The 23,983-nt window shown below is 51.7% G+C and overlaps 1 protein-coding gene across 1 annotated transcript in view; it reads left to right on the forward strand.

Moving 5' to 3' along the window:
- Positions 1–23,983, forward strand: part of LOC146058640 (transient receptor potential cation channel subfamily M member 2-like) — a 561,103-nt gene that overhangs the window by 167,233 nt on the left and 369,887 nt on the right. Inside the window, exon 12 of the mRNA XM_083170913.1 lies at positions 6,177–6,287. Within this exon, the coding sequence (XP_083027039.1) occupies positions 6,177–6,287 (111 nt within the window). The remainder of the gene's footprint in view (positions 1–6,176; positions 6,288–23,983) is intronic.

A 23,983-nucleotide genomic window follows, 5' to 3' on the forward strand; every position in this document is an offset into this window, starting at 1 on the left:
AGTGTCGCAGTGCTGACTGCCATGTGTCACAGTGCTGACTGCCGTGTGTCGCAGTGCCGACTGCCGGGTGTGGAGTGTCGCAGTGCCTAGTGTCACAGTTCTAAGTGCAGAGTGTCACACTGCCGAGTGTCACAATGCTAAGTGCCATGTGTCACAGCACCGAGTGTCACAGTGCTAAGTGCAAAGTGTCGCAGTGCTGACTGGCGAGTGTCGCAGTGCTGACTGGCGAGTGTCGCAGTACCGAGTGTCACAGTGCCGACTGCCGAGTGTTGCAGCGCTGACTGCCGAGTGTCGCAGCGCTGACTGCCGCAGTGCTGACTGCCATGTGTTGCTGTGCTGACTGCCGTGTGTCGCAGTGCTGACTGCCGGGTGTGGAGTGTCGCAGTGCCTAGTGTCACAGTTCTAAGTGCAGAGTGCCACACTGCCGAGTGTCACAGTGCTAAGTGCCGTGTGTCACAGCGCCAAGTGTCGCAGTGCTGACTGGCGAGTGTCGCAGTGCTGACTGGCGAGTGTCGCAGTACCGAGTGTCGCAGCGCTGACTGCCGAGTGTCGCAGCGCTGACTGCCGAGTGTCGCAGCGCTGACTGCCGAGTGCCGCAGCGTTGACTGCCGAGTGTCGCAGCGCTGACTGCCGCAGTGCTGACTGCCATGTGTTGCAGTGCTGACTGCCGTGTTTTGCAGTGCTGACTGCCGGGTGTGGAGTGTCGCAGTGCCTAGTGTCACAGTTCTAAGTGCAGAGTGTCACACTGCCGAGTGTCACAGTGCTAAGTGCCGTGTGTCACAGCGCCAAGTGTCACAGTGCTAAGTGTGGAGTGTCGCAGTGCTGACTGGCGAGTGTCGCAGTGCTGACTGGCGAGTGCCACAGTACCGAGTGTCACAGTGCCGACTGCCGAGTACCGCAGTGCCGAGTGTCGCAGAGCTGACTGCCGAGTATCACAGTGCTGACTGCCGAGTGTCGCAGTTCTGAATGCCGAGTGTCGCAGTGCCTAGTTTCACAGTGCTAAATGCGGAGTGTCACGGTGCTAAGTGCCTCAGTGCCGAGTGTCACAGTGCTAATTGTGGATTGTCACAGTGCCGAGTGTTGCAGTGCTGATTGCCGAGTGTTACAGTGCTGATTGCCGAGTGTCGCAGTGCTGACTGCCAAGTGTCGCAGTGCTGACTGCCGAGTGTGGAGTGTCGCAGTGCCTAGTGTCACAGTGCTAAGTGCCGTGTGTCACAGCGCCGAGTGTCACAGTGCTAAGTGCGGAGTGTCGCAATGCTGACTGGCGAGTGTCACAGTGCTGACTGGCGAGTGTCACGCTGCTGACTGCTGAGTGTCGCAGTGCCGAAGGCCGAGTGTCACAGTGCCGACTGCCAAGTACCGCAATGCTGAGTGTCGCAGCGCTGACTGCCGAGTGTCGCAGTGCCTAGTGTCACAGTGGTAAGTGCTGAGTGTCGCAGTGCCGAGTGTCACAGTGCTAAGTGTGAAGTGTCACAGTGCCGAGTGTCGCAGTGCTGACTGCCGAGTGTCGCAGTGCTGACTGCAGAGTGTCGCAGTGCCGACTGCCGAGTGTTGCAGTGCCTAGTTTCACAGTGCTAAATGCGGAGTGTCACGGTGCTAAGTGCCGCAGTGCAGAGTGTCACAGTGCTAATTGTGGAATGTCACAGTGCCGAGTGTTGCAGTGCTGATTGCCGAGTGTTGCAGTGCTGATTGCCAAGTGTCACAGTGCTGACTGCCGAGTGTGGAGTGTTGCAGTGCCTAGTGTCACAGTTCTAAGTGCCTAGTGTCACACTGCCGAGATTCACAGCGCCGAGTGTCACAGTGCTAAGTGCGGAGTGTCGCAGTGCTGACTGGCGAGTGTTGCAATGCTGAGTGGCGAGTGTCGCGCTGCTGACTGCTGAGTGTCGCAGTGCTGACTGCCGCAATGCTGACTGTCTAGTGTCACAGTGCTGACATGCCTAGTGTCGCATGCCGGCTGCCGAGTGTTGCAGTGCCGCAGTGCTGACTGCCGAGTGTCACAGTGCTGACTGTCGAGTGTCGCAGTGTCGACTGTTGCAGTGCTGACTGCCGAGTGCCGCAGTGCTGACTGCCGAGTGCCGCAGTGCTGACTGCCGAGTGTCATGGTGCTGACTGCCGAGTATCGAAGTGCCGAGTGTCGCAGAGCTGCCTGGCGAGTGTGGAGTGTTGCAGTGCCTAGTGTCACAGTGCTATGTGCGGAGTGTCGCAGTGCCGACTGTCACAGTGCCGACTGCCGAGTGTCGCAGTGCCGAGTGTCACAGTGCTAAATGCGGATCGTCACACTGCCGAGTGTCACAGTGCCGAGGTTCACAGTGCTAAGTGCGGAGTGTCACAGTGCTGATTGTCGCAGTGCTTAGTGTCACAGTGCTGACTGCAGAAAGGCACAGTGTCGAGTTTTACAGTGCTAATTGCGGATTGTCACAGTGCCGTGCTGAGTGGGGAGTGTTTCAGTGCTGAGTGGGGAGTGTTGCATTGCTGACTGCCGCAGTGCTGACTGCCGAGTGTCGCAGTGCTGACGTGCCTAGTGTCACAGTGCTGACTGCCGAGTGTCACGGTGCTGTCTGCCGAGTGTTGCAGTGCCGACTGCTGAGTGTCGCAGTGCTGACTGCCGAGTATCGCACTGCCGAGTGTCGCAGCGCTGACTGCCGAGTGTCGCAGTGCTGACTGCAGAGGGTCGCAGTGCTGACTGCAGAGGGTCGCAGTGCTGACTGCCGCAGTGCTGACTGCCGAGTGTGGAGTGTTGCAGTGCCTAGTGTCACAGTGCCTAGTGTCACAGTGCCGTGTCCGGAGTGTCACAGTGCCGACTGCCACAGTGCTGACTGCCAAGTGTCACAGTGCCTAGTGTCACAGTGCTGACTGTGGAGTGTTGCAGTGCCTAGTGTCACAGTGCTGACTGTGTTGTGTCGCAGTGCCGAGTGTCACAGTGCTGTGTGCGGAGTGTCGCAGTGCCGAGTGTCACACTGCTAAGTTCTAATTGTCACACTACCGAGTGCCACAGTGCAAAGTGTGGATCGTCACACTGCCTAGTGTCACAGTGCAGTGCTGACTGCTGTGTGTCGCAGTGCTGACTGCCGTGTGTCGCAGTGCTGTCTGCCGGGTGCAGAGTGTCTCACTGCCGGGTGTCACAGTGCCGAGTGTCACAGTGTTAAGTGTGGAGTGTCACAGTGCCGAATGTCGCAGTGCTGACTGGCGAGTGTCGCAGTGCTGACTGGCGAGTGTCGCAGGACAGAGTGTCACAGTGCCGACTGCCGAGTGTCGCAGTTCCGAATGCCGAGAGTCGCAGTGCCTAGTTTCACAGTGCTAAATGCGGAGTGTCACGGTGCTAAGTGCCTCAGTGCCGAGTTTCACAGTGCTAATTTTGGATTGTCACAGTGCCGAGTGTTGCAGTGCTGATTGCCCAGTGTCGCAGTGCTGACTGCCAAGTGTTGCAGTGCTGGCTGCCGAGTGTGGAGTGTCGCAGTGCCTAGTGTCACAGTTCTAAGTGCATAGTGTCATAGTGTCACACTGCTGAGTGTCACAGTGCTAAGTGCCATGTGTCACAGCGCCGAGTGTCACAGTGCTAAGTGCGGAGTGTCGCAGTGCTGACTGGCGAGTGTCGCAGTGCTGACTGGCGAGTGCCACAGTACCGAGTGTCACAGTGCCGACTGCCGAGTACCGCAGTGCCGAGTGTCGCAGAGCTGACTGCCGAGTATCACAGTGCTGACTGCCGAGTGTCGCAGATCCGACTGCCGAGTGACGCAGTGCCTAGTTTCACAGTGCTAAATGCGGAGTGTCACGGTGCTAAGTGCCTCAGTGCCGAGTGTCACAGTGCTAATTGTGGATTGTCACAGTGCCGAGTGTTGCAGTGCTGATTGCCGAGTGTTGCAGTGCTGATTGCCGAGTGTCGCAGTGCTGACTGCCAAGTGTCGCAGTGCTGACTGCTGAGTGTGGAGTGTCGCAGTGCCTAGTGTCACAGTGCTAAGTGCCGTGTGTCACAGTGCTGAGTGTCGCAGTGCCGAGTGTCACAGTGCTGACTGCCGAGTGTCGCAGTGCTGACGGCAGAGTGTCGCAGTGCCGACTGCCGAGTGTTGCAGTGCCTAGTTTCACAGTGCTAAATGCGGAGTGTCACGGTGCTAAGAGCCGCAGTGCAGAGTGTCACAGTGCTAATTGTGGAATGTCACAGTTTCGAGTGTTGCAGTGCTGATTGCCGAGTGTTGCAGTGCTGATTGCCAAGTGTCGCAGTGCTGACTGCCGAGTGTGGAGTGTTGCAGTGCCTAGTGTCACAGTGCTAAGTGCGGAGTGTCGCAGTGCTGACTGGCGAGTGTTGCAATGCTGAGTGGCGAGTGGCGCTCTGCTGACTGCTGAGTGTCACAGTGCCGAAGGCCGAGTGTCACAGTGCCGACTGCCAAGTACCGCAGTGCTGAGTGTCGCAGCGCTGACTGCCGAGTATCGCAGTGCCTAGTGTCACAGTGCTAAGTCCGGAGTGTCACAGTGCTGAGTGTCGCAGTGCCGAGTGTCACACTGCTAAGTGTGAAGTGTCACAGTGCCGAGTGTCACAGTGCTAAGTGCCGAGTGTCGCAGTGCTGACTGCCGAGTGTCGCAGTGCTGACTGCCGAGTGTCGCAGTGCTGACTGCCGAGTGTCGCAGTGCTGAATGCCACAGTGCTGACTGCCGAGTGTCGCAGTGCTGACTGCCGAGTGTTGCAGTGCTGAATGCCACAGTGCTGACTGCCGAGTGTCGCAGTGCTGAGTGGGGAGTGTCGCAGTGCTGAGTTGGGAGTGTCGCAGTGCTGAGTGGGGAGTGTGGAGTGTCGCAGTGCTGACTGCCGAGTGTCGCAGTGCTGACTGCCGAGTGTCGCAGTGCTGACTGCCGAGTGTCGCAGTGCTGACTGCCGAGTGTCGCAGTGCCTAGTGTCACAGTGCTGACTGCCGAGTGTTGCAGTGCTTAGTGGGGAGTGTGGAGTGTTGCAGTGCTGAGTGTGCAGTGTTGCTCCGTGGATTGTCACAGTGCAGAACCAGTCATAGTGCACAGTGCAGAGTATAGAGTGCGGACTGAGGACCTTATTCTGGTCCACACACAGCGCTGCTTTTTTTGCAGAATTGCATGTAGATAAAACGCCACCCGCGCAGCCGCCGGCCTCCCCCCGCTCGGTGAATTCCCCTGCATGGCTGCGAATGGGTGTTTTGCATAAGCAGCCTTGGCTGCGGAGACCAAACCATTCGGTGGTCACAGACCAGTAAATGATTTGGAAGGAGCCCACAAAACGAAGACCCTCTATAGCGCCTAAGCTTTGTGTGTTCCCCGTACAGGAAGAGGGCGGGCAGATGACATCACGTGATATCAACTGCCCGCCCTCAGCAACTGCATCACTGCCTAATTCCCATATGCACAGCCCATCACCCTCCGTCCTCCGCACGCACTGCTAGGTGCCAACGGGACAGTGAACTAGCAGTTTGCCATGCCAGCTCTCACCCAGCGTCTGTGCATATATAAAACATTGCTCCCCCGTGCAGTGTCGCCATTCACAGTGCAGATTGTGGACTGAGGGGCGGATTCCGGTTCACTTGGAGTGAACCGAATTTGGCACCTGCCCCGATGGCGCATTTCTGTGCAGATGGAAACTCTAACTGCGAACGTCATCATCGATTTACTATGTTGCTGTCAAGGGTGTAATGGGGCATACAGGTGGTGGTGGCATGTATGGGCATGGGAATGCAATGTCAATGCTGGCCATTCGCGTGGGGGAGGGGTGAGAGTGGGATGGGGGTGGAGTGTCACAGCTCGGAGTGTGTGCCGTGTCACCTGTCACAGTGTGGAGTGAGTGCAGTGTCACCTGTCACAGTGTGGAGTGAGTGCAGTGTCACCTGTCACAGTGTGGAGTGAGTGCAGTGTCACCTGTCACAGTGTGGAGTGAGTGCAGTGTCACCTGTCACAGTGTGGAGTGAGTGCAGTGTCACCTGTCATAGTGTGGAGTGTGGAGCTGCGAAGTGCAGTGTCACCAGTCACAGTGCAGTATGTGGAGTAAATGCAGTGTCACATGTCACAGTGTGGAGTGAGTGCAGTGTCACCAGTCACAGCGCGGAGTGTGGAGCTGCGGAGTGCAGTGTCACCTGTCACAGTGCAGAGTGAGTGCAGTGTCACCAGTCGGAGTGCAGTGTCACCAGTCACATTGCTGTGATTTCTGTCTGTTTTCTTTACAGAAAGTTGGATGGAAATACTGAATCTAAAAATAAAATAAACTCAACCGATCTAAAAACTAGGAGTGTGCGCGGTGACCAGAGGCGTAACATGAGGAATAAAACAATGCACGGGTAAGGACTATTTTACAGTATATACCATTATCATTGTAATGTACCAGTCCGACTATAGACACTAGCGGCAAATGGCAGATACATCAGTACCCAATGAAACATACAAACATGGATAACGGTCATTAATGACTTAATGTATGGTGGTGCCTAAAAGAGACAGGTCCCCATTAGGACCAACATTTGCCTTTGCATTCAGATGACAACAAAATAGCTGCAGGGTCCACTCAAAGTCACCAGATCCATAACCAGGACCCCAGCGTGGTTGGGAAACTGAGGCCTACAGGTACGTGAACCTAGTGGCAGTCACACTGCTCCTAATGTGGCTGTTCTTTCCCACAAGGTCCCCAACCAGGGGCCGAGCCCATCATCATAACGTAAACACAGAGAGTGCTCCTCAGGAGAGGTGCCGACAACCTCCCAAATACATGGACAGTCACCAAATGGACAAGAGAATGATCAATTCCCAACACATTACTCCAATCGACTAGCAAAGCTCGCTACAAACAAGGGGTAGGAGTGATTAGAATGGGGACTAGTAAGCCAAGTGCACAGAGGGATGCCCCACATCCCACAGATATCCTAAGGCCATCTTCTTGGACATTTCCATGTAGAAGTCCATGTACAGGTCCATATCTGCATTTAGTTTGAATTTTCCCTGTAGAAGACGACCTTCCGCTACATCCCAGCTGTATTGTGTACTGAGCATTGTGCTGCTGTTACCTGTGCTGTTGTAGTGTCTCAGTCACTGTAATGTTCTGTGTCCCCTGTATTGTACTAATGTGTGCACTATGTACAGCGCTGCCCTTGGTGGTACACGGACACCTCCTCTGCTTCCCTACATCCCAGCTGTATTGTGTACTGAGCATTGTGCTGCTGTTAGCTGTGCTGTTGTAGTGTCTCAGTCACTGTAATGTTCTGTGTCCCCTGTATTGTACTAATGTGTGCACTATGTATAGCGCTGCCCCTGGTGGTACACGGACACCTCCTCTGCTTCCCTACATCCCAGCTGTATTGTGTACTGAGCATTGTGCTGCTGTTACCTGTGCTGTTGTAGTGTCTCAGTCACTGTAATGTTATGTGTCCCCTGTATTGTACTAATGTGTGCCCTATGTACAGCGATGCCCCTGGTAGTACACAGACACATCCTCTGCTTCCCTACATCCCAGCTGTATTGTTTACTGAGCATTGTGCTGCTGTTACCTGTGCTGTTGTAGTGTCTCAGTCACTGTAATGTTCTGTGTCCCCTGTATTGTACTAATGTGTGCCCTATGTACAGCGCTGCCCCTGGTAGTACACAGACACCTCCTCTGCTTCCCTACATCCCGTCTGTATTGTGTACTGAGAATGGTGCTGCTGTTACCTGTGCTGTTGTAGTGTGTCAGTCACTGTAATGTTATGTGTCCCCTGTATTGTACTAATGTGTGCTCTATGTACAGCGCTGCCCCTGGTAGTACACGGACACCTCCTCTGCTTCCCTACATCCCAGCTGTATTGTGTACTGAGCATAGTGCTGCTGTTACCTGTGCTGTTGTAGTGTCTCAGTCACTGTAATGTTCTGTGTCCCCTGTATTGTACTAATGTGTGCCCTATGTACAGCGCTGCCCCTGGTAGTACGCGGACACCTCCTCTGCTTCCCTACTTCCCAGCTGTATTGTGTACTGAGCATTGTGCTGCTGTTACCTGTGCTGTTGTAGTGTCTCAGTCACTGTAATGTTCTGTGTCCCCTGTATTGTACTAATGTGTGCACTATGTACAGCGCTGCCCCTGGTGGTACACAGACACCTCCTCTGCTTCCCTACATCCCAGCTGTATTGTGTACTGAGCATTGTGCTGCTGTTACCTGTGCTGTTGTAGTGTCTCAGTCACTGTAATGTTCTGTGTCCCCTGTATTGTACTAATGTGTGCCCTATGTACAGCGATGCCCCTGGTAGTACACAGACACCTCCTCTGCTTCCCTACATCCCAGCTGTATTGTGTACTGAGCATTGTGCTGCTGTTACCTGCGCTGTTGTAGTGTATCAGTCACTGTAATGTTCTGTGTCCCCTGTATTGTACTAATGTGTGCCCTATGTACAGCGCTGCCCCTGGTAGTACACAGACACCTCCTCTGCTTCCCTACATCCCGTCTGTATTGTGTACTGAGAATGGTGCTGCTGTTACCTGTGCTGTTGTAGTGTGTCAGTCACTGTAATGTTATGTGTCCCCTGTATTGTACTAATGTGTGCTCTATGTACAGCGCTGCCCCTGGTAGTACACGGACACCTACTCTGCTTCCCTACATCCCAGCTGTATTGTGTACTGAGCATAGTGCTGCTGTTACCTGTACTGTTGTAGTGTCTCAGTCACTGTAATGTTCTGTGTCCCCTGTATTGTACTAATGTGTGCCCTATGTACAGCGCTGCCCCTGGTAGTACGTGGACACCTCCTCTGCTTCCCTACTTCCCAGCTGTATTGTGTACTGAGCATTGTGCTGCTGTTACCTGTGCTGTTGTAGTGTCTCAGTCACTGTAATGTTCGGTGTCCCCTGTATTGTACTAATGTGGGCCCTATGTACAGTTCTGCCCCTGGTAGTACACAGACACCTCCTCTGCTTCCCTACATCCCAGCTGTATTGTGTACTGAGCATTGTGCTGCTGTTACCTGTGCTGTTGTAGTGTCTCAGTCACTGTAATGTTCTGTGTCCCCTGTATTGTACTGATGTGTGCCCTATGTATGGCGCTGCCCCTGGTAGTACACGGACACTTCCTCTGCTTTCCTACATCCCAGCTGTATTGTGTACTGAGCATTGTGCTGCTGTTACCTGTGCTGTTGTAGTGTCTCAGTCACTGTAATGTTCTGTGTCCCCTGTATTGTACTAATGTGTGCCCTATGTACAGCGCTGCCCCTGGTAGTACGTGGACACCTCCTCTGCTTCCCTACTTCCCAGCTGTATTGTGTACTGATCATTGTGCTGCTGTTACCTGTGCTGTTGTAGTGTCTCAGTCACTGTAATGTTCTGTGTCCCCTGTATTGTACTAATTTGTGCCCTATGTACAGCGCTGCCCCTGGTAGTACACGGACACCTCCTCTGCTTCCCTACATCCTAGGTGTATTGTGTACTGAGCATTGTGCTGCTGTTACCTGTGCTGTTGTAGTGTCTCAGTCACTGTAATGTTCTGTGTCCCCTGTATTGTACTGATGTGTGCCCTATGTATGGCGCTGCCCCTGGTAGTACACGGACACTTCCTCTGCTTTCCTACATCCCAGCTGTATTGTGTACTGAGCATTGTGCTGCTGTTACCTGTGCTGTTGTAGTGTCTCAGTCACTGTAATGTTCTGTGTCCCCTGTACTGTACTAATGTGTGCCCTATGTACAGCGCTGTCCCTGGTAGTACACGGACACCTCCTCTGCTTCCCTATATCCCAGCTGTATTGTGTACTGAGCATTGTGCTGCTGTTACCTGTGCCGTTGTAGTGTCTCAGTCACTGTAATGTTCTGTGTCCCCTGTATTGTACTAATGTGTGCCCTATGTACAGCGCTGCCCCTGGTAGTACACGGACACCTCCTCTGCTTCCCTACATCCCAGCTGTATTGTGTACTGAGCATTGTGCTGCTGTTACCTGTGCTGTTGTAGTGTCTCAGTCACTGTAATGTTATGTGTCCCCTGTATTGTACTAATGTGTGCCCTATGTACAGCGATGCCCCTGGTAGTACACAGACACATCCTCTGCTTCCCTACATCCCAGCTGTATTGTTTACTGAGCATTGTGCTGCTGTTACCTGTGCTGTTGTAGTGTCTCAGTCACTGTAATGTTCTGTGTCCCCTGTATTGTACTAATGTGTGCCCTACAGATGGCGCCGGCCTTATTATTGCTGGCGGAGCGCCAGGACCGTGTCCCTGGCGATCCGCCAGCAATCTGGCGCTCTGGCTGAATGAGACGCTCGTGCGTTTCCCACGCACGAGCGTCTCAGTAGCCGGGCGGCGAGGCGGCGCGGCGGGTGCAGTCCTGCCCGTCCCCAGCTTCAGTGAGACCGACAGGGCTGCGGGGGGCTGCGGGGGGGCGGTGTGGACCGGCGGGGACCCGGGGAAGCTGGCGGGGACCCGGGGAAAAGCACCGTCGGAACGGGACGCGCGTGCACCTCGTGCACGCGCGTCCCCTTCCGACATACAGATGGCGCGGGGCGGGGGATGGCGGGTGGGATGGCGGGTGGCGAGTCCTCCGCCATCCCCAGCAAAGACAAGCCCGGCGCCATCTGTATGTACAGCGCTGCCCCTGGTAGTACACAGACACCTCCTCTGCTTCCCTACATCCCGTCTGTATTGTGTACTGAGAATGGTGCTGCTGTTACCTGTGCTGTTGTAGTGTGTCAGTCACTGTAATGTTATGTGTCCCCTGTATTGTACTAATGTGTGCTCTATGTACAGCGCTGCCCCTGGTAGTACACGGACACCTCCTCTGCTTCCCTACATCCCAGCTGTATTGTGTACTGAGCATAGTGCTGCTGTTACCTGTGCTGTTGTAGTGTCTCAGTCACTGTAATGTTCTGTGTCCCCTGTATTGTACTAATGTGTGCCCTATGTACAGCGCTGCCCCTGGTAGTACGCGGACACCTCCTCTGCTTCCCTACTTCCCAGCTGTATTGTGTACTGAGCATTGTGCTGCTGTTACCTGTGCTGTTGTAGTGTCTCAGTCACTGTAATGTTCTGTGTCCCCTGTATTGTACTAATGTGTGCACTATGTACAGCGCTGCCCCTGGTGGTACACAGACACCTCCTCTGCTTCCCTACATCCCAGCTGTATTGTGTACTGAGCATTGTGCTGCTGTTACCTGTGCTGTTGTAGTGTCTCAGTCACTGTAATGTTCTGTGTCCCCTGTATTGTACTAATGTGTGCCCTATGTACAGCGATGCCCCTGGTAGTACACAGACACCTCCTCTGCTTCCCTACATCCCAGCTGTATTGTGTACTGAGCATTGTGCTGCTGTTACCTGCGCTGTTGTAGTGTATCAGTCACTGTAATGTTCTGTGTCCCCTGTATTGTACTAATGTGTGCCCTATGTACAGCGCTGCCCCTGGTAGTACACAGACACCTCCTCTGCTTCCCTACATCCCGTCTGTATTGTGTACTGAGAATGGTGCTGCTGTTACCTGTGCTGTTGTAGTGTGTCAGTCACTGTAATGTTATGTGTCCCCTGTATTGTACTAATGTGTGCCCTATGTACAGCGCTGCCCCTGGTAGTACACGGACACCTCCTCTGCTTCCCTATATCCCAGCTGTATTGTGTACTGAGCATAGTGCTGCTGTTACCTGTACTGTTGTAGTGTCTCAGTCACTGTAATGTTCTGTGTCCCCTGTATTGTACTAATGTGTGCCCTATGTACAGCGCTGCCCCTGGTAGTACGTGGACACCTCCTCTGCTTCCCTACTTCCCAGCTGTATTGTGTACTGAGCATTGTGCTGCTGTTACCTGTGCTGTTGTAGTGTCTCAGTCACTGTAATGTTCTGTGTCCCCTGTATTGTACTAATGTGTGCCCTGTATACAGCGCTGCCCCTGGTTAGTACACGGACACCTCCTCTGCTTCCCTACATCCCAGCTGTATTGTGTACTGAGCATTGTGCTGCTGTTACCTGTGCTGTTGTAGTGTCTCAGTCACTGTAATGTTCTGTGTCCCCTGTATTGTACTAATGTGTGCCCTATGTACAGCGCTGCCCCTGGTAGTACACGGACACCTCCTCTGCTTCCCTACATCCAGCTGTATTGTGTACTGAGCATTGTCCGGCTGTTACCTGTGCTGTTGTAGTGTCTCAGTCACTGTAATGTTCTGTGTCCCCTGTATTGTACTAATTTGTGCCCTATGTACAGCGCTGCCCCTGGTAGTACACGGACACCTCCTCTGCTTCCCTACATCCTAGGTGTATTGTGTACTGAGCATTGTGCTGCTGTTACCTGTGCTGTTGTAGTGTCTCAGTCACTGTAATGTTCTGTGTCCCCTGTATTGTACTGATGTGTGCCCTATGTATGGCGCTGCCCCTGGTAGTACACGGACACTTCCTCTGCTTTCCTACATCCCAGCTGTATTGTGTACTGAGCATTGTGCTGCTGTTACCTGTGCTGTTGTAGTGTCTCAGTCACTGTAATGTTCTGTGTCCCCTGTATTGTACTAATGTGTGCACTATGTACAGCGCTGCCCTTGGTGGTACACGGACACCTCCTCTGCTTCCCTACATCCCAGCTGTATTGTGTACTGAGCATTGTGCTGCTTTTTCCTGTGCTGTTGTAGTGTCTCAGTCACTGTAATGTTATGTGTCCCCTGTATTGTACTAATGTGTGCCCTATGTACGGTGCTGCCCCTGGTAGTACACGGACACCTCCTCTGCTTCCCTACATCCCAGCTGTATTGTGTACAGAGCATTGCGCTTCTGTTACCTGTGCTGTTGTAGTGTCTCAGTCACTGTAATGTTCTGTGTCCCCTGTATTGTACTAATGTGTGCCCTATGTACAGTGCTGCCCCTGGTAGTACACGGACACCTCCTCTGCTTTCCTACGTCCCAGCTGTATTGTGTACTGAACATTGTGCTGCTGTTACCTGTGCTGTTGTAGTGTCTCAGTCACTGTAATGTTCGGTGTCCCCTGTATTGTACTTATGTGTGCCCTATGTATGGTGCTGCCCCTGGTAGTACACTGACACATCCTCTGCTTCCCTACATCCCAGCTGTATTGTGTACTGAGCATTGTGCTGCTGTTACCTGTGCTGTTGTAGTGTCTCAGTCACTGTAATGGTCTGTGTCCCCTGTATTGTACTAATGTGTGCCCTATGTACAGCGCTGCCCCTGGTAGTACACAGACACCTCCTCTGCTTCCCTACATCCCAGCTGTATTGTGTACTGAGCATTGTGCTGCTGTTACCTGTGCTGTTGTAGTGTCTCAGTCACTGTAATGTTCTGTGTCCCCTGTATTGTACTAATGTGTGCCCTATGTACAGCACTCCCCCTGGTAGTACACGGACACTTCCTCTGCTTCCCTACATCCCAGCTGTATTGTGTACTGAGCATTGTGCTGCTGTTACCTGTGCTGTTGTAGTGTCTCAGTCACTGTAATGTTCTGTGTCCCCTGTATTGTACTAATGTGTGCCCTATGTACAGCGCTGCCCCTGGTAGTACACAGACACCTCCTCTGCTTCCCTACATCCCAGCTGTATTGTGTACTGAGCATTGTGCTGCTGTTACCTGCGCTGTTGTAGTGTATCAGTCACTGTAATGTTCTGTGTCCCCTGTATTGTACTAATGTGTGCACTATGTACAGCGCTGCCCCTGGTAGTACACAGACACCTCCTCTGCTTCCCTACATCCCAGCTGTATTGTGTACTGAGTATTGTGCTGCTGTTACCTGTGCTGTTGTAGTGTCTCAGTCACTGTAATGTTCTGTGTCCCCTGTATTGTACTAATGTGTGACCTATGTACGGCGCTGCCCCTGGTAGTACATGGATACCTCCTCTGCTTCCCTACATCCCAGCTGTATTGTGTACTGAGCATTGTGCTGCTGTTACCTGCGCTGTTGTAGTGTATCAGTCACTGTAATGTTCTGTGTCCCCTGTATTGTACTAATGTGTGCCCTATGTACAGCGCTGCCCCTGGTAGTACACAGACACCTCCTCTGCTTCCCTACATCCGGTCTGTATTGTGTACTGAGCATTGTGCTGCTGTTACCTGTGCTGTTGTAGTGTCTCAGTCACTGTAATGTTCTGTGTCCCCTGTATTGTACTAATGTGTGCCCTATGTACAGCGCTGTCCCTGGTAGTACACGGACACCTCCTCTGCTTCCCTACTTCCCAGATGTATTGTGTACTGAGCATTGTGCTGCTGTTACCTGTGCTGTTGTAGTGTCTCAGTCACTGTAATGTTCTGTGTCCCCTGTATTGTACTAATGTGTGCCCTGAGTACTGCGCTGCCCCTGGTAGTACATGGACACCTCCTCTGCTTCCCTACATCCCAGCTGTATTGTGTACTGAGAATGGTGCTGCTGTTACCTGTGCTGTTGTAGTGTCTCAGTCACTGTAATGTTATGTGTCCCCTGTATTGTACTAATGTGTGCTCTATGTACAGCGCTGCCCCTGGTAGTACACGGACACCTCCTCTGCTTCCCTATATCCCAGCTGTATTGTGTACTGAGCATAGTGCTGCTGTTACCTGTGCTGTTGTAGTGTCTCAGTCACTGTAATGTTCTGTGTCCCCTGTATTGTACTAATGTGTGCCCTATGTACAGCGCTGCCCCTGGTAGTACGCGGACACCTCCTCTGCTTCCCTACTTCCCAGCTGTATTGTGTACTGAGCATTGTGCTGCTGTTACCTGTGCTGTTGTAGTGTCTCAGTCACTGTAATGTTCTGTGTCCCCTGTATTGTACTAATTTGTGCCCTATGTACGGCACTGCCCCTGGTAGTACACGGACACCTCCTCTGCTTCCCTACATCCCAGGTGTATTGTGTACTGAGCATTGTGCTGCTGTTACCTGTGCTGTGTTAGTGTCTCACTCACTGTAATGTTCTGTGTCCCCTGTATTGTACTAATGTGTGCCCTATGTACGGCGCTGCCCCTGGTAGTACACAGACACCTCCTCTGCTTCCCTACATCCCAGCTGTATTGTGTACTGAGCACTGTGCTGCTGTTACCTGTGCTCTTGTAGTGTCTCAGTCACTGTAATGTTCTGTGTCCCCTGTATTGTACTAATGTGTGCCCTATGTACAGCGCTGTCCCTGGTAGTACACGGACACCTCCTCTGCTTCCCTACATCCCAGCTGTATTGTGTACTGAGCATTGTGCTGCTGTTACTTGTGCTGTTGTAGTGTCTCAGTCACTGTAATGTTCTGTGTCCCCTGTATTGTACTAATGTGTGCCCCATGTACAGCGCTGCCCCTGGTAGTACACGGAAACCTCCTCTGCTTCCCTACATCCCAGCTGTATTGTGTACTGAGCATTGTGCTGCTGTTACCTGTGCTGTTGTAATGTCTCAGTCACTGTATTGTTCTGTGTCCCCTGTATTGTACTAATGTGTACCCTACTGTATGTACAGCACTGTCCCTGGTAGTACACGGACACCTCCTCTGCTTCCCTACATCCCAGCTGTATTGTGTACTGAGCATTGTGCTGCTGTTACCTGTGCTGTTGTAGTGTCTTAGTCACTGTAATGTCCTCTATCCCTTGTATTGTACTAATGTGTGCCCTATGTACGGCGCTGCCCCTGGTAGTACACGGACACCTCCTCTGCTTTCCTACATCCCAGCTGTATTGTGTACTGAGCATTGTGCTGCTGTTACCTGTGCTGTTGTAGTGTCTCAGTCACTGTAATGTTCTGTGTCCCCTGTATTGTACTAATGTGTGCCCTATGTACAGCGCTGCCCCTGGTAGTACACAGACACCTCCTCTGCTTCCCTACATCCCAGCTGTATTGTGTACTGAGCATTGTGCTGCTGTTAACTGTGCTGTTGTAATGTCTCAGTCACTGTATTGTTCTGTGTCCCCTGTATTGTACTAATGTGTACCCTACTGTATGTACAGCACTGTCCCTGGTAGTACACGGACACCTCCTCTGCTTCCCTACATCCCAGCTGTATTGTGTACTGAGCATTGTGCTGCTGTTACCTGTGCTGTTGTAGTGTCTCAGTCACTGTAATGTTCTGTGTCCCCTGTATTGTACTAATGTGTGCCCTATGTACAGCACTGCCCCTGGTAGTACACGGACACCTCCTCTGCTTCCCTACATCCCAGCTGTATTGTGTACTGAGCATTGTGCTGCTGTTACCTGTGCTGTTGTAGTGTCTCAGTCACGGTAATGTTCTGTGTCCCCTGTATTGTACTAATGTGCGCCCTATGTACAGCGCTGCCCCTGGTAGTACACGGACACCTCCTCTGCTTCCCGACATCCCAGCTGTATTGTAATAATGTGTGCTATATGTACCGCGCTGCCCCTGGTAGTACACGGACACCTCCTCTGCTTCCCTACATCCCAGCTGTATTGTGTACTGAGCATTGTGCTGCTGTTACCTGTGCTGTTGTAGTGTCTCAGTCACGGTAATGTTCTGTGTCCCCTGTATTGTACTAATGTGTGCCCTATGTACGGCGCTGCCCCTGGTAGTACACGGACACCTCCTCTGCTTCCCTACATCCCAGCTGTACTGTGTACTGAGCATTGTGCTGCTGTTACTTGTGCTGTTGTAGTGTCTCAGTCACTGTAATGTTCTGTGTCCCCTGTATTGTACTAATGTGTGCCCCATGTACAGCGCTGCCCCTGGTAGTACGCGGACACCTCCTCTGCTTCCCTACATCCCAGCTGTACTGTGTACTGAGCATTGTGCTGCTGTTACCTGTGCTGTTGTAGTGTCTCAGTCACTGTAATGTTCTGTGTCCTCTGTATTGTACTAATGTGTGCCCTATGTACAGCGCTGCCCCTAGTAGTACACAGACACCTCCTCTGCTTCCCTACATCCGGTATGTATTGTGTACTGAGAATGGTGCTGCTGTTACCTGTGCTGTTGTAGTGTATCAGTCACTGTAATGTTATGTGTCCCCTGTATTGTACTAATGTGTGCTCTATGTACAGCGCTGCCCCTGGTAGTACACGGACACCTCCTCTGCTTCCCTATATCCCAGCTGTATTGTGTACTGAGCATAGTGCTGCTGTTACCTGTGCTGTTGTAGTGTCTCAGTCACTGTAATGTTCTGTGTCCCCTGTATTGTACTAATGTGTGCCCTATGTACAGCGCTGCCCCTGGTAGTACACAGACACCTCCTCTGCTTCCCTACATCCCGTCTGTATTGTGTACTGAGAATGGTGCTGCTGTTACCTGTGCTGTTGTAGTGTGTCAGTCACTGTAATGTTATGTGTCCCCTGTATTGTACTAATGTGTGCTCTATGTACAGCGCTGCCCCTGGTAGTACACGGACACCTCCTCTGCTTCCCTACATCCCAGCTGTATTGTGTACTGAGCATAGTGCTGCTGTTACCTGTGCTGTTGTAGTGTCTCAGTCACTGTAATGTTCTGTGTCCCCTGTATTGTACTAATGTGTGCCCTATGTACAGCGCTGCCCCTGGTAGTACGCGGACACCTCCTCTGCTTCCCTACTTCCCAGCTGTATTGTGTACTGAGCATTGTGCTGCTGTTACCTGTGCTGTTGTAGTGTCTCAGTCACTGTAATGTTCTGTGTCCCCTGTATTGTACTAATGTGTGCACTATGTACAGCGCTGCCCCTGGTGGTACACAGACACCTCCTCTGCTTCCCTACATCCCAGCTGTATTGTGTACTGAGCATTGTGCTGCTGTTACCTGTGCTGTTGTAGTGTCTCAGTCACTGTAATGTTCTGTGTCCCCTGTATTGTACTAATGTGTGCCCTATGTACAGCGATGCCCCTGGTAGTACACAGACACCTCCTCTGCTTCCCTACATCCCAGCTGTATTGTGTACTGAGCATTGTGCTGCTGTTACCTGCGCTGTTGTAGTGTATCAGTCACTGTAATGTTCTGTGTCCCCTGTATTGTACTAATGTGTGCCCTATGTACAGCGCTGCCCCTGGTAGTACACAGACACCTCCTCTGCTTCCCTACATCCCGTCTGTATTGTGTACTGAGAATGGTGCTGCTGTTACCTGTGCTGTTGTAGTGTGTCAGTCACTGTAATGTTATGTGTCCCCTGTATTGTACTAATGTGTGCTCTATGTACAGCGCTGCCCCTGGTAGTACACGGACACCTCCTCTGCTTCCCTACATCCCAGCTGTATTGTGTACTGAGCATAGTGCTGCTGTTACCTGTACTGTTGTAGTGTCTCAGTCACTGTAATGTTCTGTGTCCCCTGTATTGTACTAATGTGTGCCCTATGTACAGCGCTGCCCCTGGTAGTACGTGGACACCTCCTCTGCTTCCCTACTTCCCAGCTGTATTGTGTACTGAGCATTGTGCTGCTGTTACCTGTGCTGTTGTAGTGTCTCAGTCACTGTAATGTTCTGTGTCCCCTGTATTGTACTAATTTGTGCCCTATGTACAGCGCTGCCCCTGGTAGTACACGGACACCTCCTCTGCTTCCCTACATCCTAGGTGTATTGTGTACTGAGCATTGTGCTGCTGTTACCTGTGCTGTTGTAGTGTCTCAGTCACTGTAATGTTCTGTGTCCCCTGTATTGTACTGATGTGTGCCCTATGTATGGCGCTGCCCCTGGTAGTACACGGACACCTCCTCTGCTTCCCTACATCCCAGCTGTATTGTGTACTGAGCATTGTGCTGCTGTTACCTGTGCTGTTGTAGTGTCTCAGTCACTGTAATGTCCTCTATCCCTTGTATTGTACTAATGTGTGCCCTATGTACGGCGCTGCCCCTGGTAGTACACGGACACCTCCTCTGCTTCCCTACATCCCAGCTGTATTGTGTACTGAGCATTGTGCTGCTGTTACCTGTGCTGTTGTAGTGTCTCAGTCACTGTAATGTTCTGTGTCCCCTGTATTGTACTAATGTGTGCCCTATGTACAGCACTGTCCCTGGTAGTACACGGACACCTCCTCTGCTTCCCTACATCCCAGCTGTATTGTGTACTGAGCATTGTGCTGCTGTTACCTGTGCTGTTGTAGTGTCTCAGTCACTGTAATGTCCTCTATCCCTTGTATTGTACTAATGTGTGCCCTACAGTATGTACGGCGCTGCCCCTGGTAGTACACGGACACCTCCTCTGCTTTCCTACATCCCAGCTGTATTGTGTACTGAGCATTGTGCTGCTGTTACCTGTGCTGTTGTAGTGTCTCAGTCACTGTAATGTTCTGTGTCCCCTGTATTGTACTAATGTGTGCCCTATGTACAGCACTGCCCCTGGTAGTACACGAACACCTCCTCTGCTTCCCTACATCCCAGCTGTATTGTGTACTGAGCATTGTGCTGCTGTTACCTGTGCTGTGGTAGTGTCTCAGTCACTGTAATGGTCTGTGTCCCCTGTATTGTACTAATGTGTGCCCTATGAACGGCGCTGCCCCTGGTAGTACACGGACACCTCCTCTGCTTCCCTACATCCCAGCTGTACTGTGTACTGAGCATTGTGCTGTTGTTACCTGTGCTGTTGTAGTGTCTCAGTCACTGTAATGGTCTGTGTCCCCTGTATTGTACTAATGTGTGCCCTATGTACGGCGCTGCCCCTGGTAGTACACAGACACCTCCCCTGCTTCCCTACATCCCAGCTGTACTGTGTACTGAGCATTGTGCTGCTGTTACCTGTGCTGTTGTAGTGTCTCAGTCACTGTAATGTTCTGTGTCCCCTGTATTGTACTAATGTGTGCCCTATGTACAGCGCTGCCCCTGGTAGTACGCGGACACCTCCTCTGCTTCCCTACATCCCAACTGTATTGTGTACTGAGCATTGTGCTGCTGTTACCTGTGCTGTTGTAGTGTCTCAGTCACTGTAATGTTCTCTTTCCCTTGTATTGTACTAATGTGTGCCCTATGTACGGCGCTGCCCCTGGTAGTACACAGACACCTCCCCTGCTTCCCTACATCCCAGCTGTACTGTGTACTGAGCATTGTGCTGCTGTTACCTGTGCTGTTGTAGTGTCTCAGTCACTGTAATGTTATGTGTCCCCTGTATTGTAGTAATGTGTGCCCTATGTACAGCGGTGCCCCTGGTAGTACACAGACACCTCCTCTGCTTCCCTACATCCCAGCTGTATTGTGTACTGAGCATTGTGCTGCTGTTACCTGTGCTGTTGTAGTGTCTCAGTCACTGTAATGTTCTGTGTCCCCTGTATTGTACTAATGTGTGCCCCATGTACAGCGCTGCCCCTGGTAGTACACGGACACCTCCTCTGCTTCCCTACATCCCAGCTGTATTGTGTACTGAGCATTGTGCTGCTGTTACCTGTGCTGTTGTAGTGTCTCAGTCACTGTAATGTTCTGTGTCCTCTGTATTGTACTAATGTGTGCCCTATGTACAGCGCTGCCCCTGGTAGTACACGGACACCTCCTCTGCTTCCCTACATCCCAGCTGTATTGTGTACTGAGCATTGTGCTGCTGTTACCTGTGCTGTTGTAGTGTCTCAGTCACTGTAATGTTCTGTGTCCTCTGTATTGTACTAATGTGTGCCCTATGTACAGCGCTGCCCCTGGTAGTACATGGATACCTCCTCTGCTTTCCTACATCCCAGCTGTATTGTGTACTGAGCATTGTGCTGCTGTTACCTGTGCTGTTGTAGTGTCTCAGTCACTGTAATGTTCTGTGTCCCCTGTATTGTACTAATGTGTGCCCTATGTACAGCACTGCCCCTGGTAGTACACGGACACCTCCTCTGCTTCCCTACATCCCAGCTGTATTGTGTACTGAGCATTGTGCTGCTGTTACCTGTGCTGTGGTAGTGTCTCAGTCACTGTAATGGTCTGTGTCCCCTGTATTGTACTAATGTGTGCCCTATGAACGGCGCTGCCCCTGGTAGTACACGGACACCTCCTCTGCTTCCCTACATCCCAGCTGTACTGTGTACTGAGCATTGTGCTGTTGTTACCTGTGCTGTTGTAGTGTCTCAGTCACTGTAATGGTCTGTGTCCCCTGTATTGTACTAATGTGTGCCCTATGTACGGCGCTGCCCCTGGTAGTACACAGACACCTCCCCTGCTTCCCTACATCCCAGCTGTACTGTGTACTGAGCATTGTGCTGCTGTTACCTGTGCTGTTGTAGTGTCTCAGTCACTGTAATGTTCTGTGTCCCCTGTATTGTACTAATGTGTGCCCTATGTACAGCGCTGCCCCTGGTAGTACGCGGACACCTCCTCTGCTTCCCTACATCCCAACTGTATTGTGTACTGAGCATTGTGCTGCTGTTACCTGTGCTGTTGTAGTGTCTCAGTCACTGTAATGTTCTCTTTCCCTTGTATTGTACTAATGTGTGCCCTATGTACGGCGCTGCCCCTGGTAGTACACAGACACCTCCCCTGCTTCCCTACATCCCAGCTGTACTGTGTACTGAGCATTGTGCTGCTGTTACCTGTGCTGTTGTAGTGTCTCAGTCACTGTAATGTTATGTGTCCCCTGTATTGTAGTAATGTGTGCCCTATGTACAGCGGTGCCCCTGGTAGTACACAGACACCTCCTCTGCTTCCCTACATCCCAGCTGTATTGTGTACTGAGCATTGTGCTGCTGTTACCTGTGCTGTTGTAGTGTCTCAGTCACTGTAATGTTCTGTGTCCCCTGTATTGTACTAATGTGTGCCCCATGTACAGCGCTGCCCCTGGTAGTACACGGACACCTCCTCTGCTTCCCTACATCCCAGCTGTATTGTGTACTGAGCATTGTGCTGCTGTTACCTGTGCTGTTGTAGTGTCTCAGTCACTGTAATGTTCTGTGTCCTCTGTATTGTACTAATGTGTGCCCTATGTACAGCGCTGCCCCTGGTAGTACACGGACACCTCCTCTGCTTCCCTACATCCCAGCTGTATTGTGTACTGAGCATTGTGCTGCTGTTACCTGTGCTGTTGTAGTGTCTCAGTCACTGTAATGTTCTGTGTCCTCTGTATTGTACTAATGTGTGCCCTATGTACAGCGCTGCCCCTGGTAGTACATGGATACCTCCTCTGCTTCCCTACATCCCAGCTGTATTGTGTACTGAGCCTTGTGCTGCTGTTACCTGTGCTGTTGTAGTGTCTCACTCACTGTAATGTTCTGTGTCCCCTGTATTGTACTAATGTGTGCCCCATGTACAGCGCTGCCCCTGGTAGTACACTGACACCTCCTCTGCTTCCCTACATCCCAGCTGTATTGTGTACTGAGCATTGTGCTGCTGTTACCTGTGCTGTTGTAGTGTCTCAGTCACTGTAATGTTCTGTGTCCCCTGTATTGTACTAATGTGTGCCCCATGTACAGCGCTGCCCCTGGTAGTACACTGACACCTCCTCTGCTTCCCTACATCCCAGCTGTATTGTGTACTGAGCATTGTGCTGCTGTTACTTGTGCTGTTGTAGTGTCTCAGTCACTGTAATGTTCTGTGTCCCCTGTATTGTACTAATGTGTGCCCCATGTACAGCGCTGCCCCTGGTAGTACACGGAAACCTCCTCTGCTTCCCTACATCCCAGCTGTATTGTGTACTGAGCATTGTGCTGCTGTTACCTGTGCTGTTGTAATGTCTCAGTCACTGTATTGTTCTGTGTCCCCTGTATTGTACTAATGTGTACCCTACTGTATGTACAGCACTGTCCCTGGTAGTACACGGACACCTCCTCTGCTTCCCTACATCCCAGCTGTATTGTGTACTGAGCATTGTGCTGCTGTTACCTGTGCTGTTGTAGTGTCTTAGTCACTGTAATGTCCTCTATCCCTTGTATTGTACTAATGTGTGCCCTATGTACGGCGCTGCCCCTGGTAGTACACGGACACCTCCTCTGCTTTCCTACATCCCAGCTGTATTGTGTACTGAGCATTGTGCTGCTGTTACCTGTGCTGTTGTAGTGTCTCAGTCACTGTAATGTTCTGTGTCCCCTGTATTGTACTAATGTGTGCCCTATGTACAGCGCTGCCCCTGGTAGTACACAGACACCTCCTCTGCTTCCCTACATCCCAGCTGTATTGTGTACTGAGCATTGTGCTGCTGTTAACTGTGCTGTTGTAATGTCTCAGTCACTGTATTGTTCTGTGTCCCCTGTATTGTACTAATGTGTACCCTACTGTATGTACAGCACTGTCCCTGGTAGTACACGGACACCTCCTCTGCTTCCCTACATCCCAGCTGTATTGTGTACTGAGCATTGTGCTGCTGTTACCTGTGCTGTTGTAGTGTCTCAGTCACTGTAATGTTCTGTGTCCCCTGTATTGTACTAATGTGTGCCCTATGTACAGCACTGCCCCTGGTAGTACACGGACACCTCCTCTGCTTCCCTACATCCCAGCTGTATTGTGTACTGAGCATTGTGCTGCTGTTACCTGTGCTGTTGTAGTGTCTCAGTCACGGTAATGTTCTGTGTCCCCTGTATTGTACTAATGTGCGCCCTATGTACAGCACTGTCCCTGGTAGTACACGGACACCTCCTCTGCTTCCCTACATCCCAGCTGTATTGTGTACTGAGCATTGTGCTGCTGTTACCTGTGCTGTTGTAGTGTCTTAGTCACTGTAATGTCCTCTATCCCTTGTATTGTACTAATGTGTGCCCTATGTACGGCGCTGCCCCTGGTAGTACACGGACACCTCCTCTGCTTTCCTACATCCCAGCTGTATTGTGTACTGAGCATTGTGCTGCTGTTACCTGTGCTGTTGTAGTGTCTCAGTCACTGTAATGTTCTGTGTCCCCTGTATTGTACTAATGTGTGCCCTATGTACAGCGCTGCCCCTGGTAGTACACAGACACCTCCTCTGCTTCCCTACATCCCAGCTGTATTGTGTACTGAGCATTGTGCTGCTGTTAACTGTGCTGTTGTAATGTCTCAGTCACTGTATTGTTCTGTGTCCCCTGTATTGTACTAATGTGTACCCTACTGTATGTACAGCACTGTCCCTGGTAGTACACGGACACCTCCTCTGCTTCCCTACATCCCAGCTGTATTGTGTACTGAGCATTGTGCTGCTGTTACCTGTGCTGTTGTAGTGTCTCAGTCACTGTAATGTTCTGTGTCCCCTGTATTGTACTAATGTGTGCCCTATGTACAGCACTGCCCCTGGTAGTACACGGACACCTCCTCTGCTTCCCTACATCCCAGCTGTATTG

Source organism: Crinia signifera, chromosome 2 (assembly GCF_055691185.1).
Source record: "Crinia signifera chromosome 2, ASM5569118v1, whole genome shotgun sequence".
In the NCBI taxonomy this organism is placed as follows: domain Eukaryota; kingdom Metazoa; phylum Chordata; class Amphibia; order Anura; family Myobatrachidae; genus Crinia; species Crinia signifera.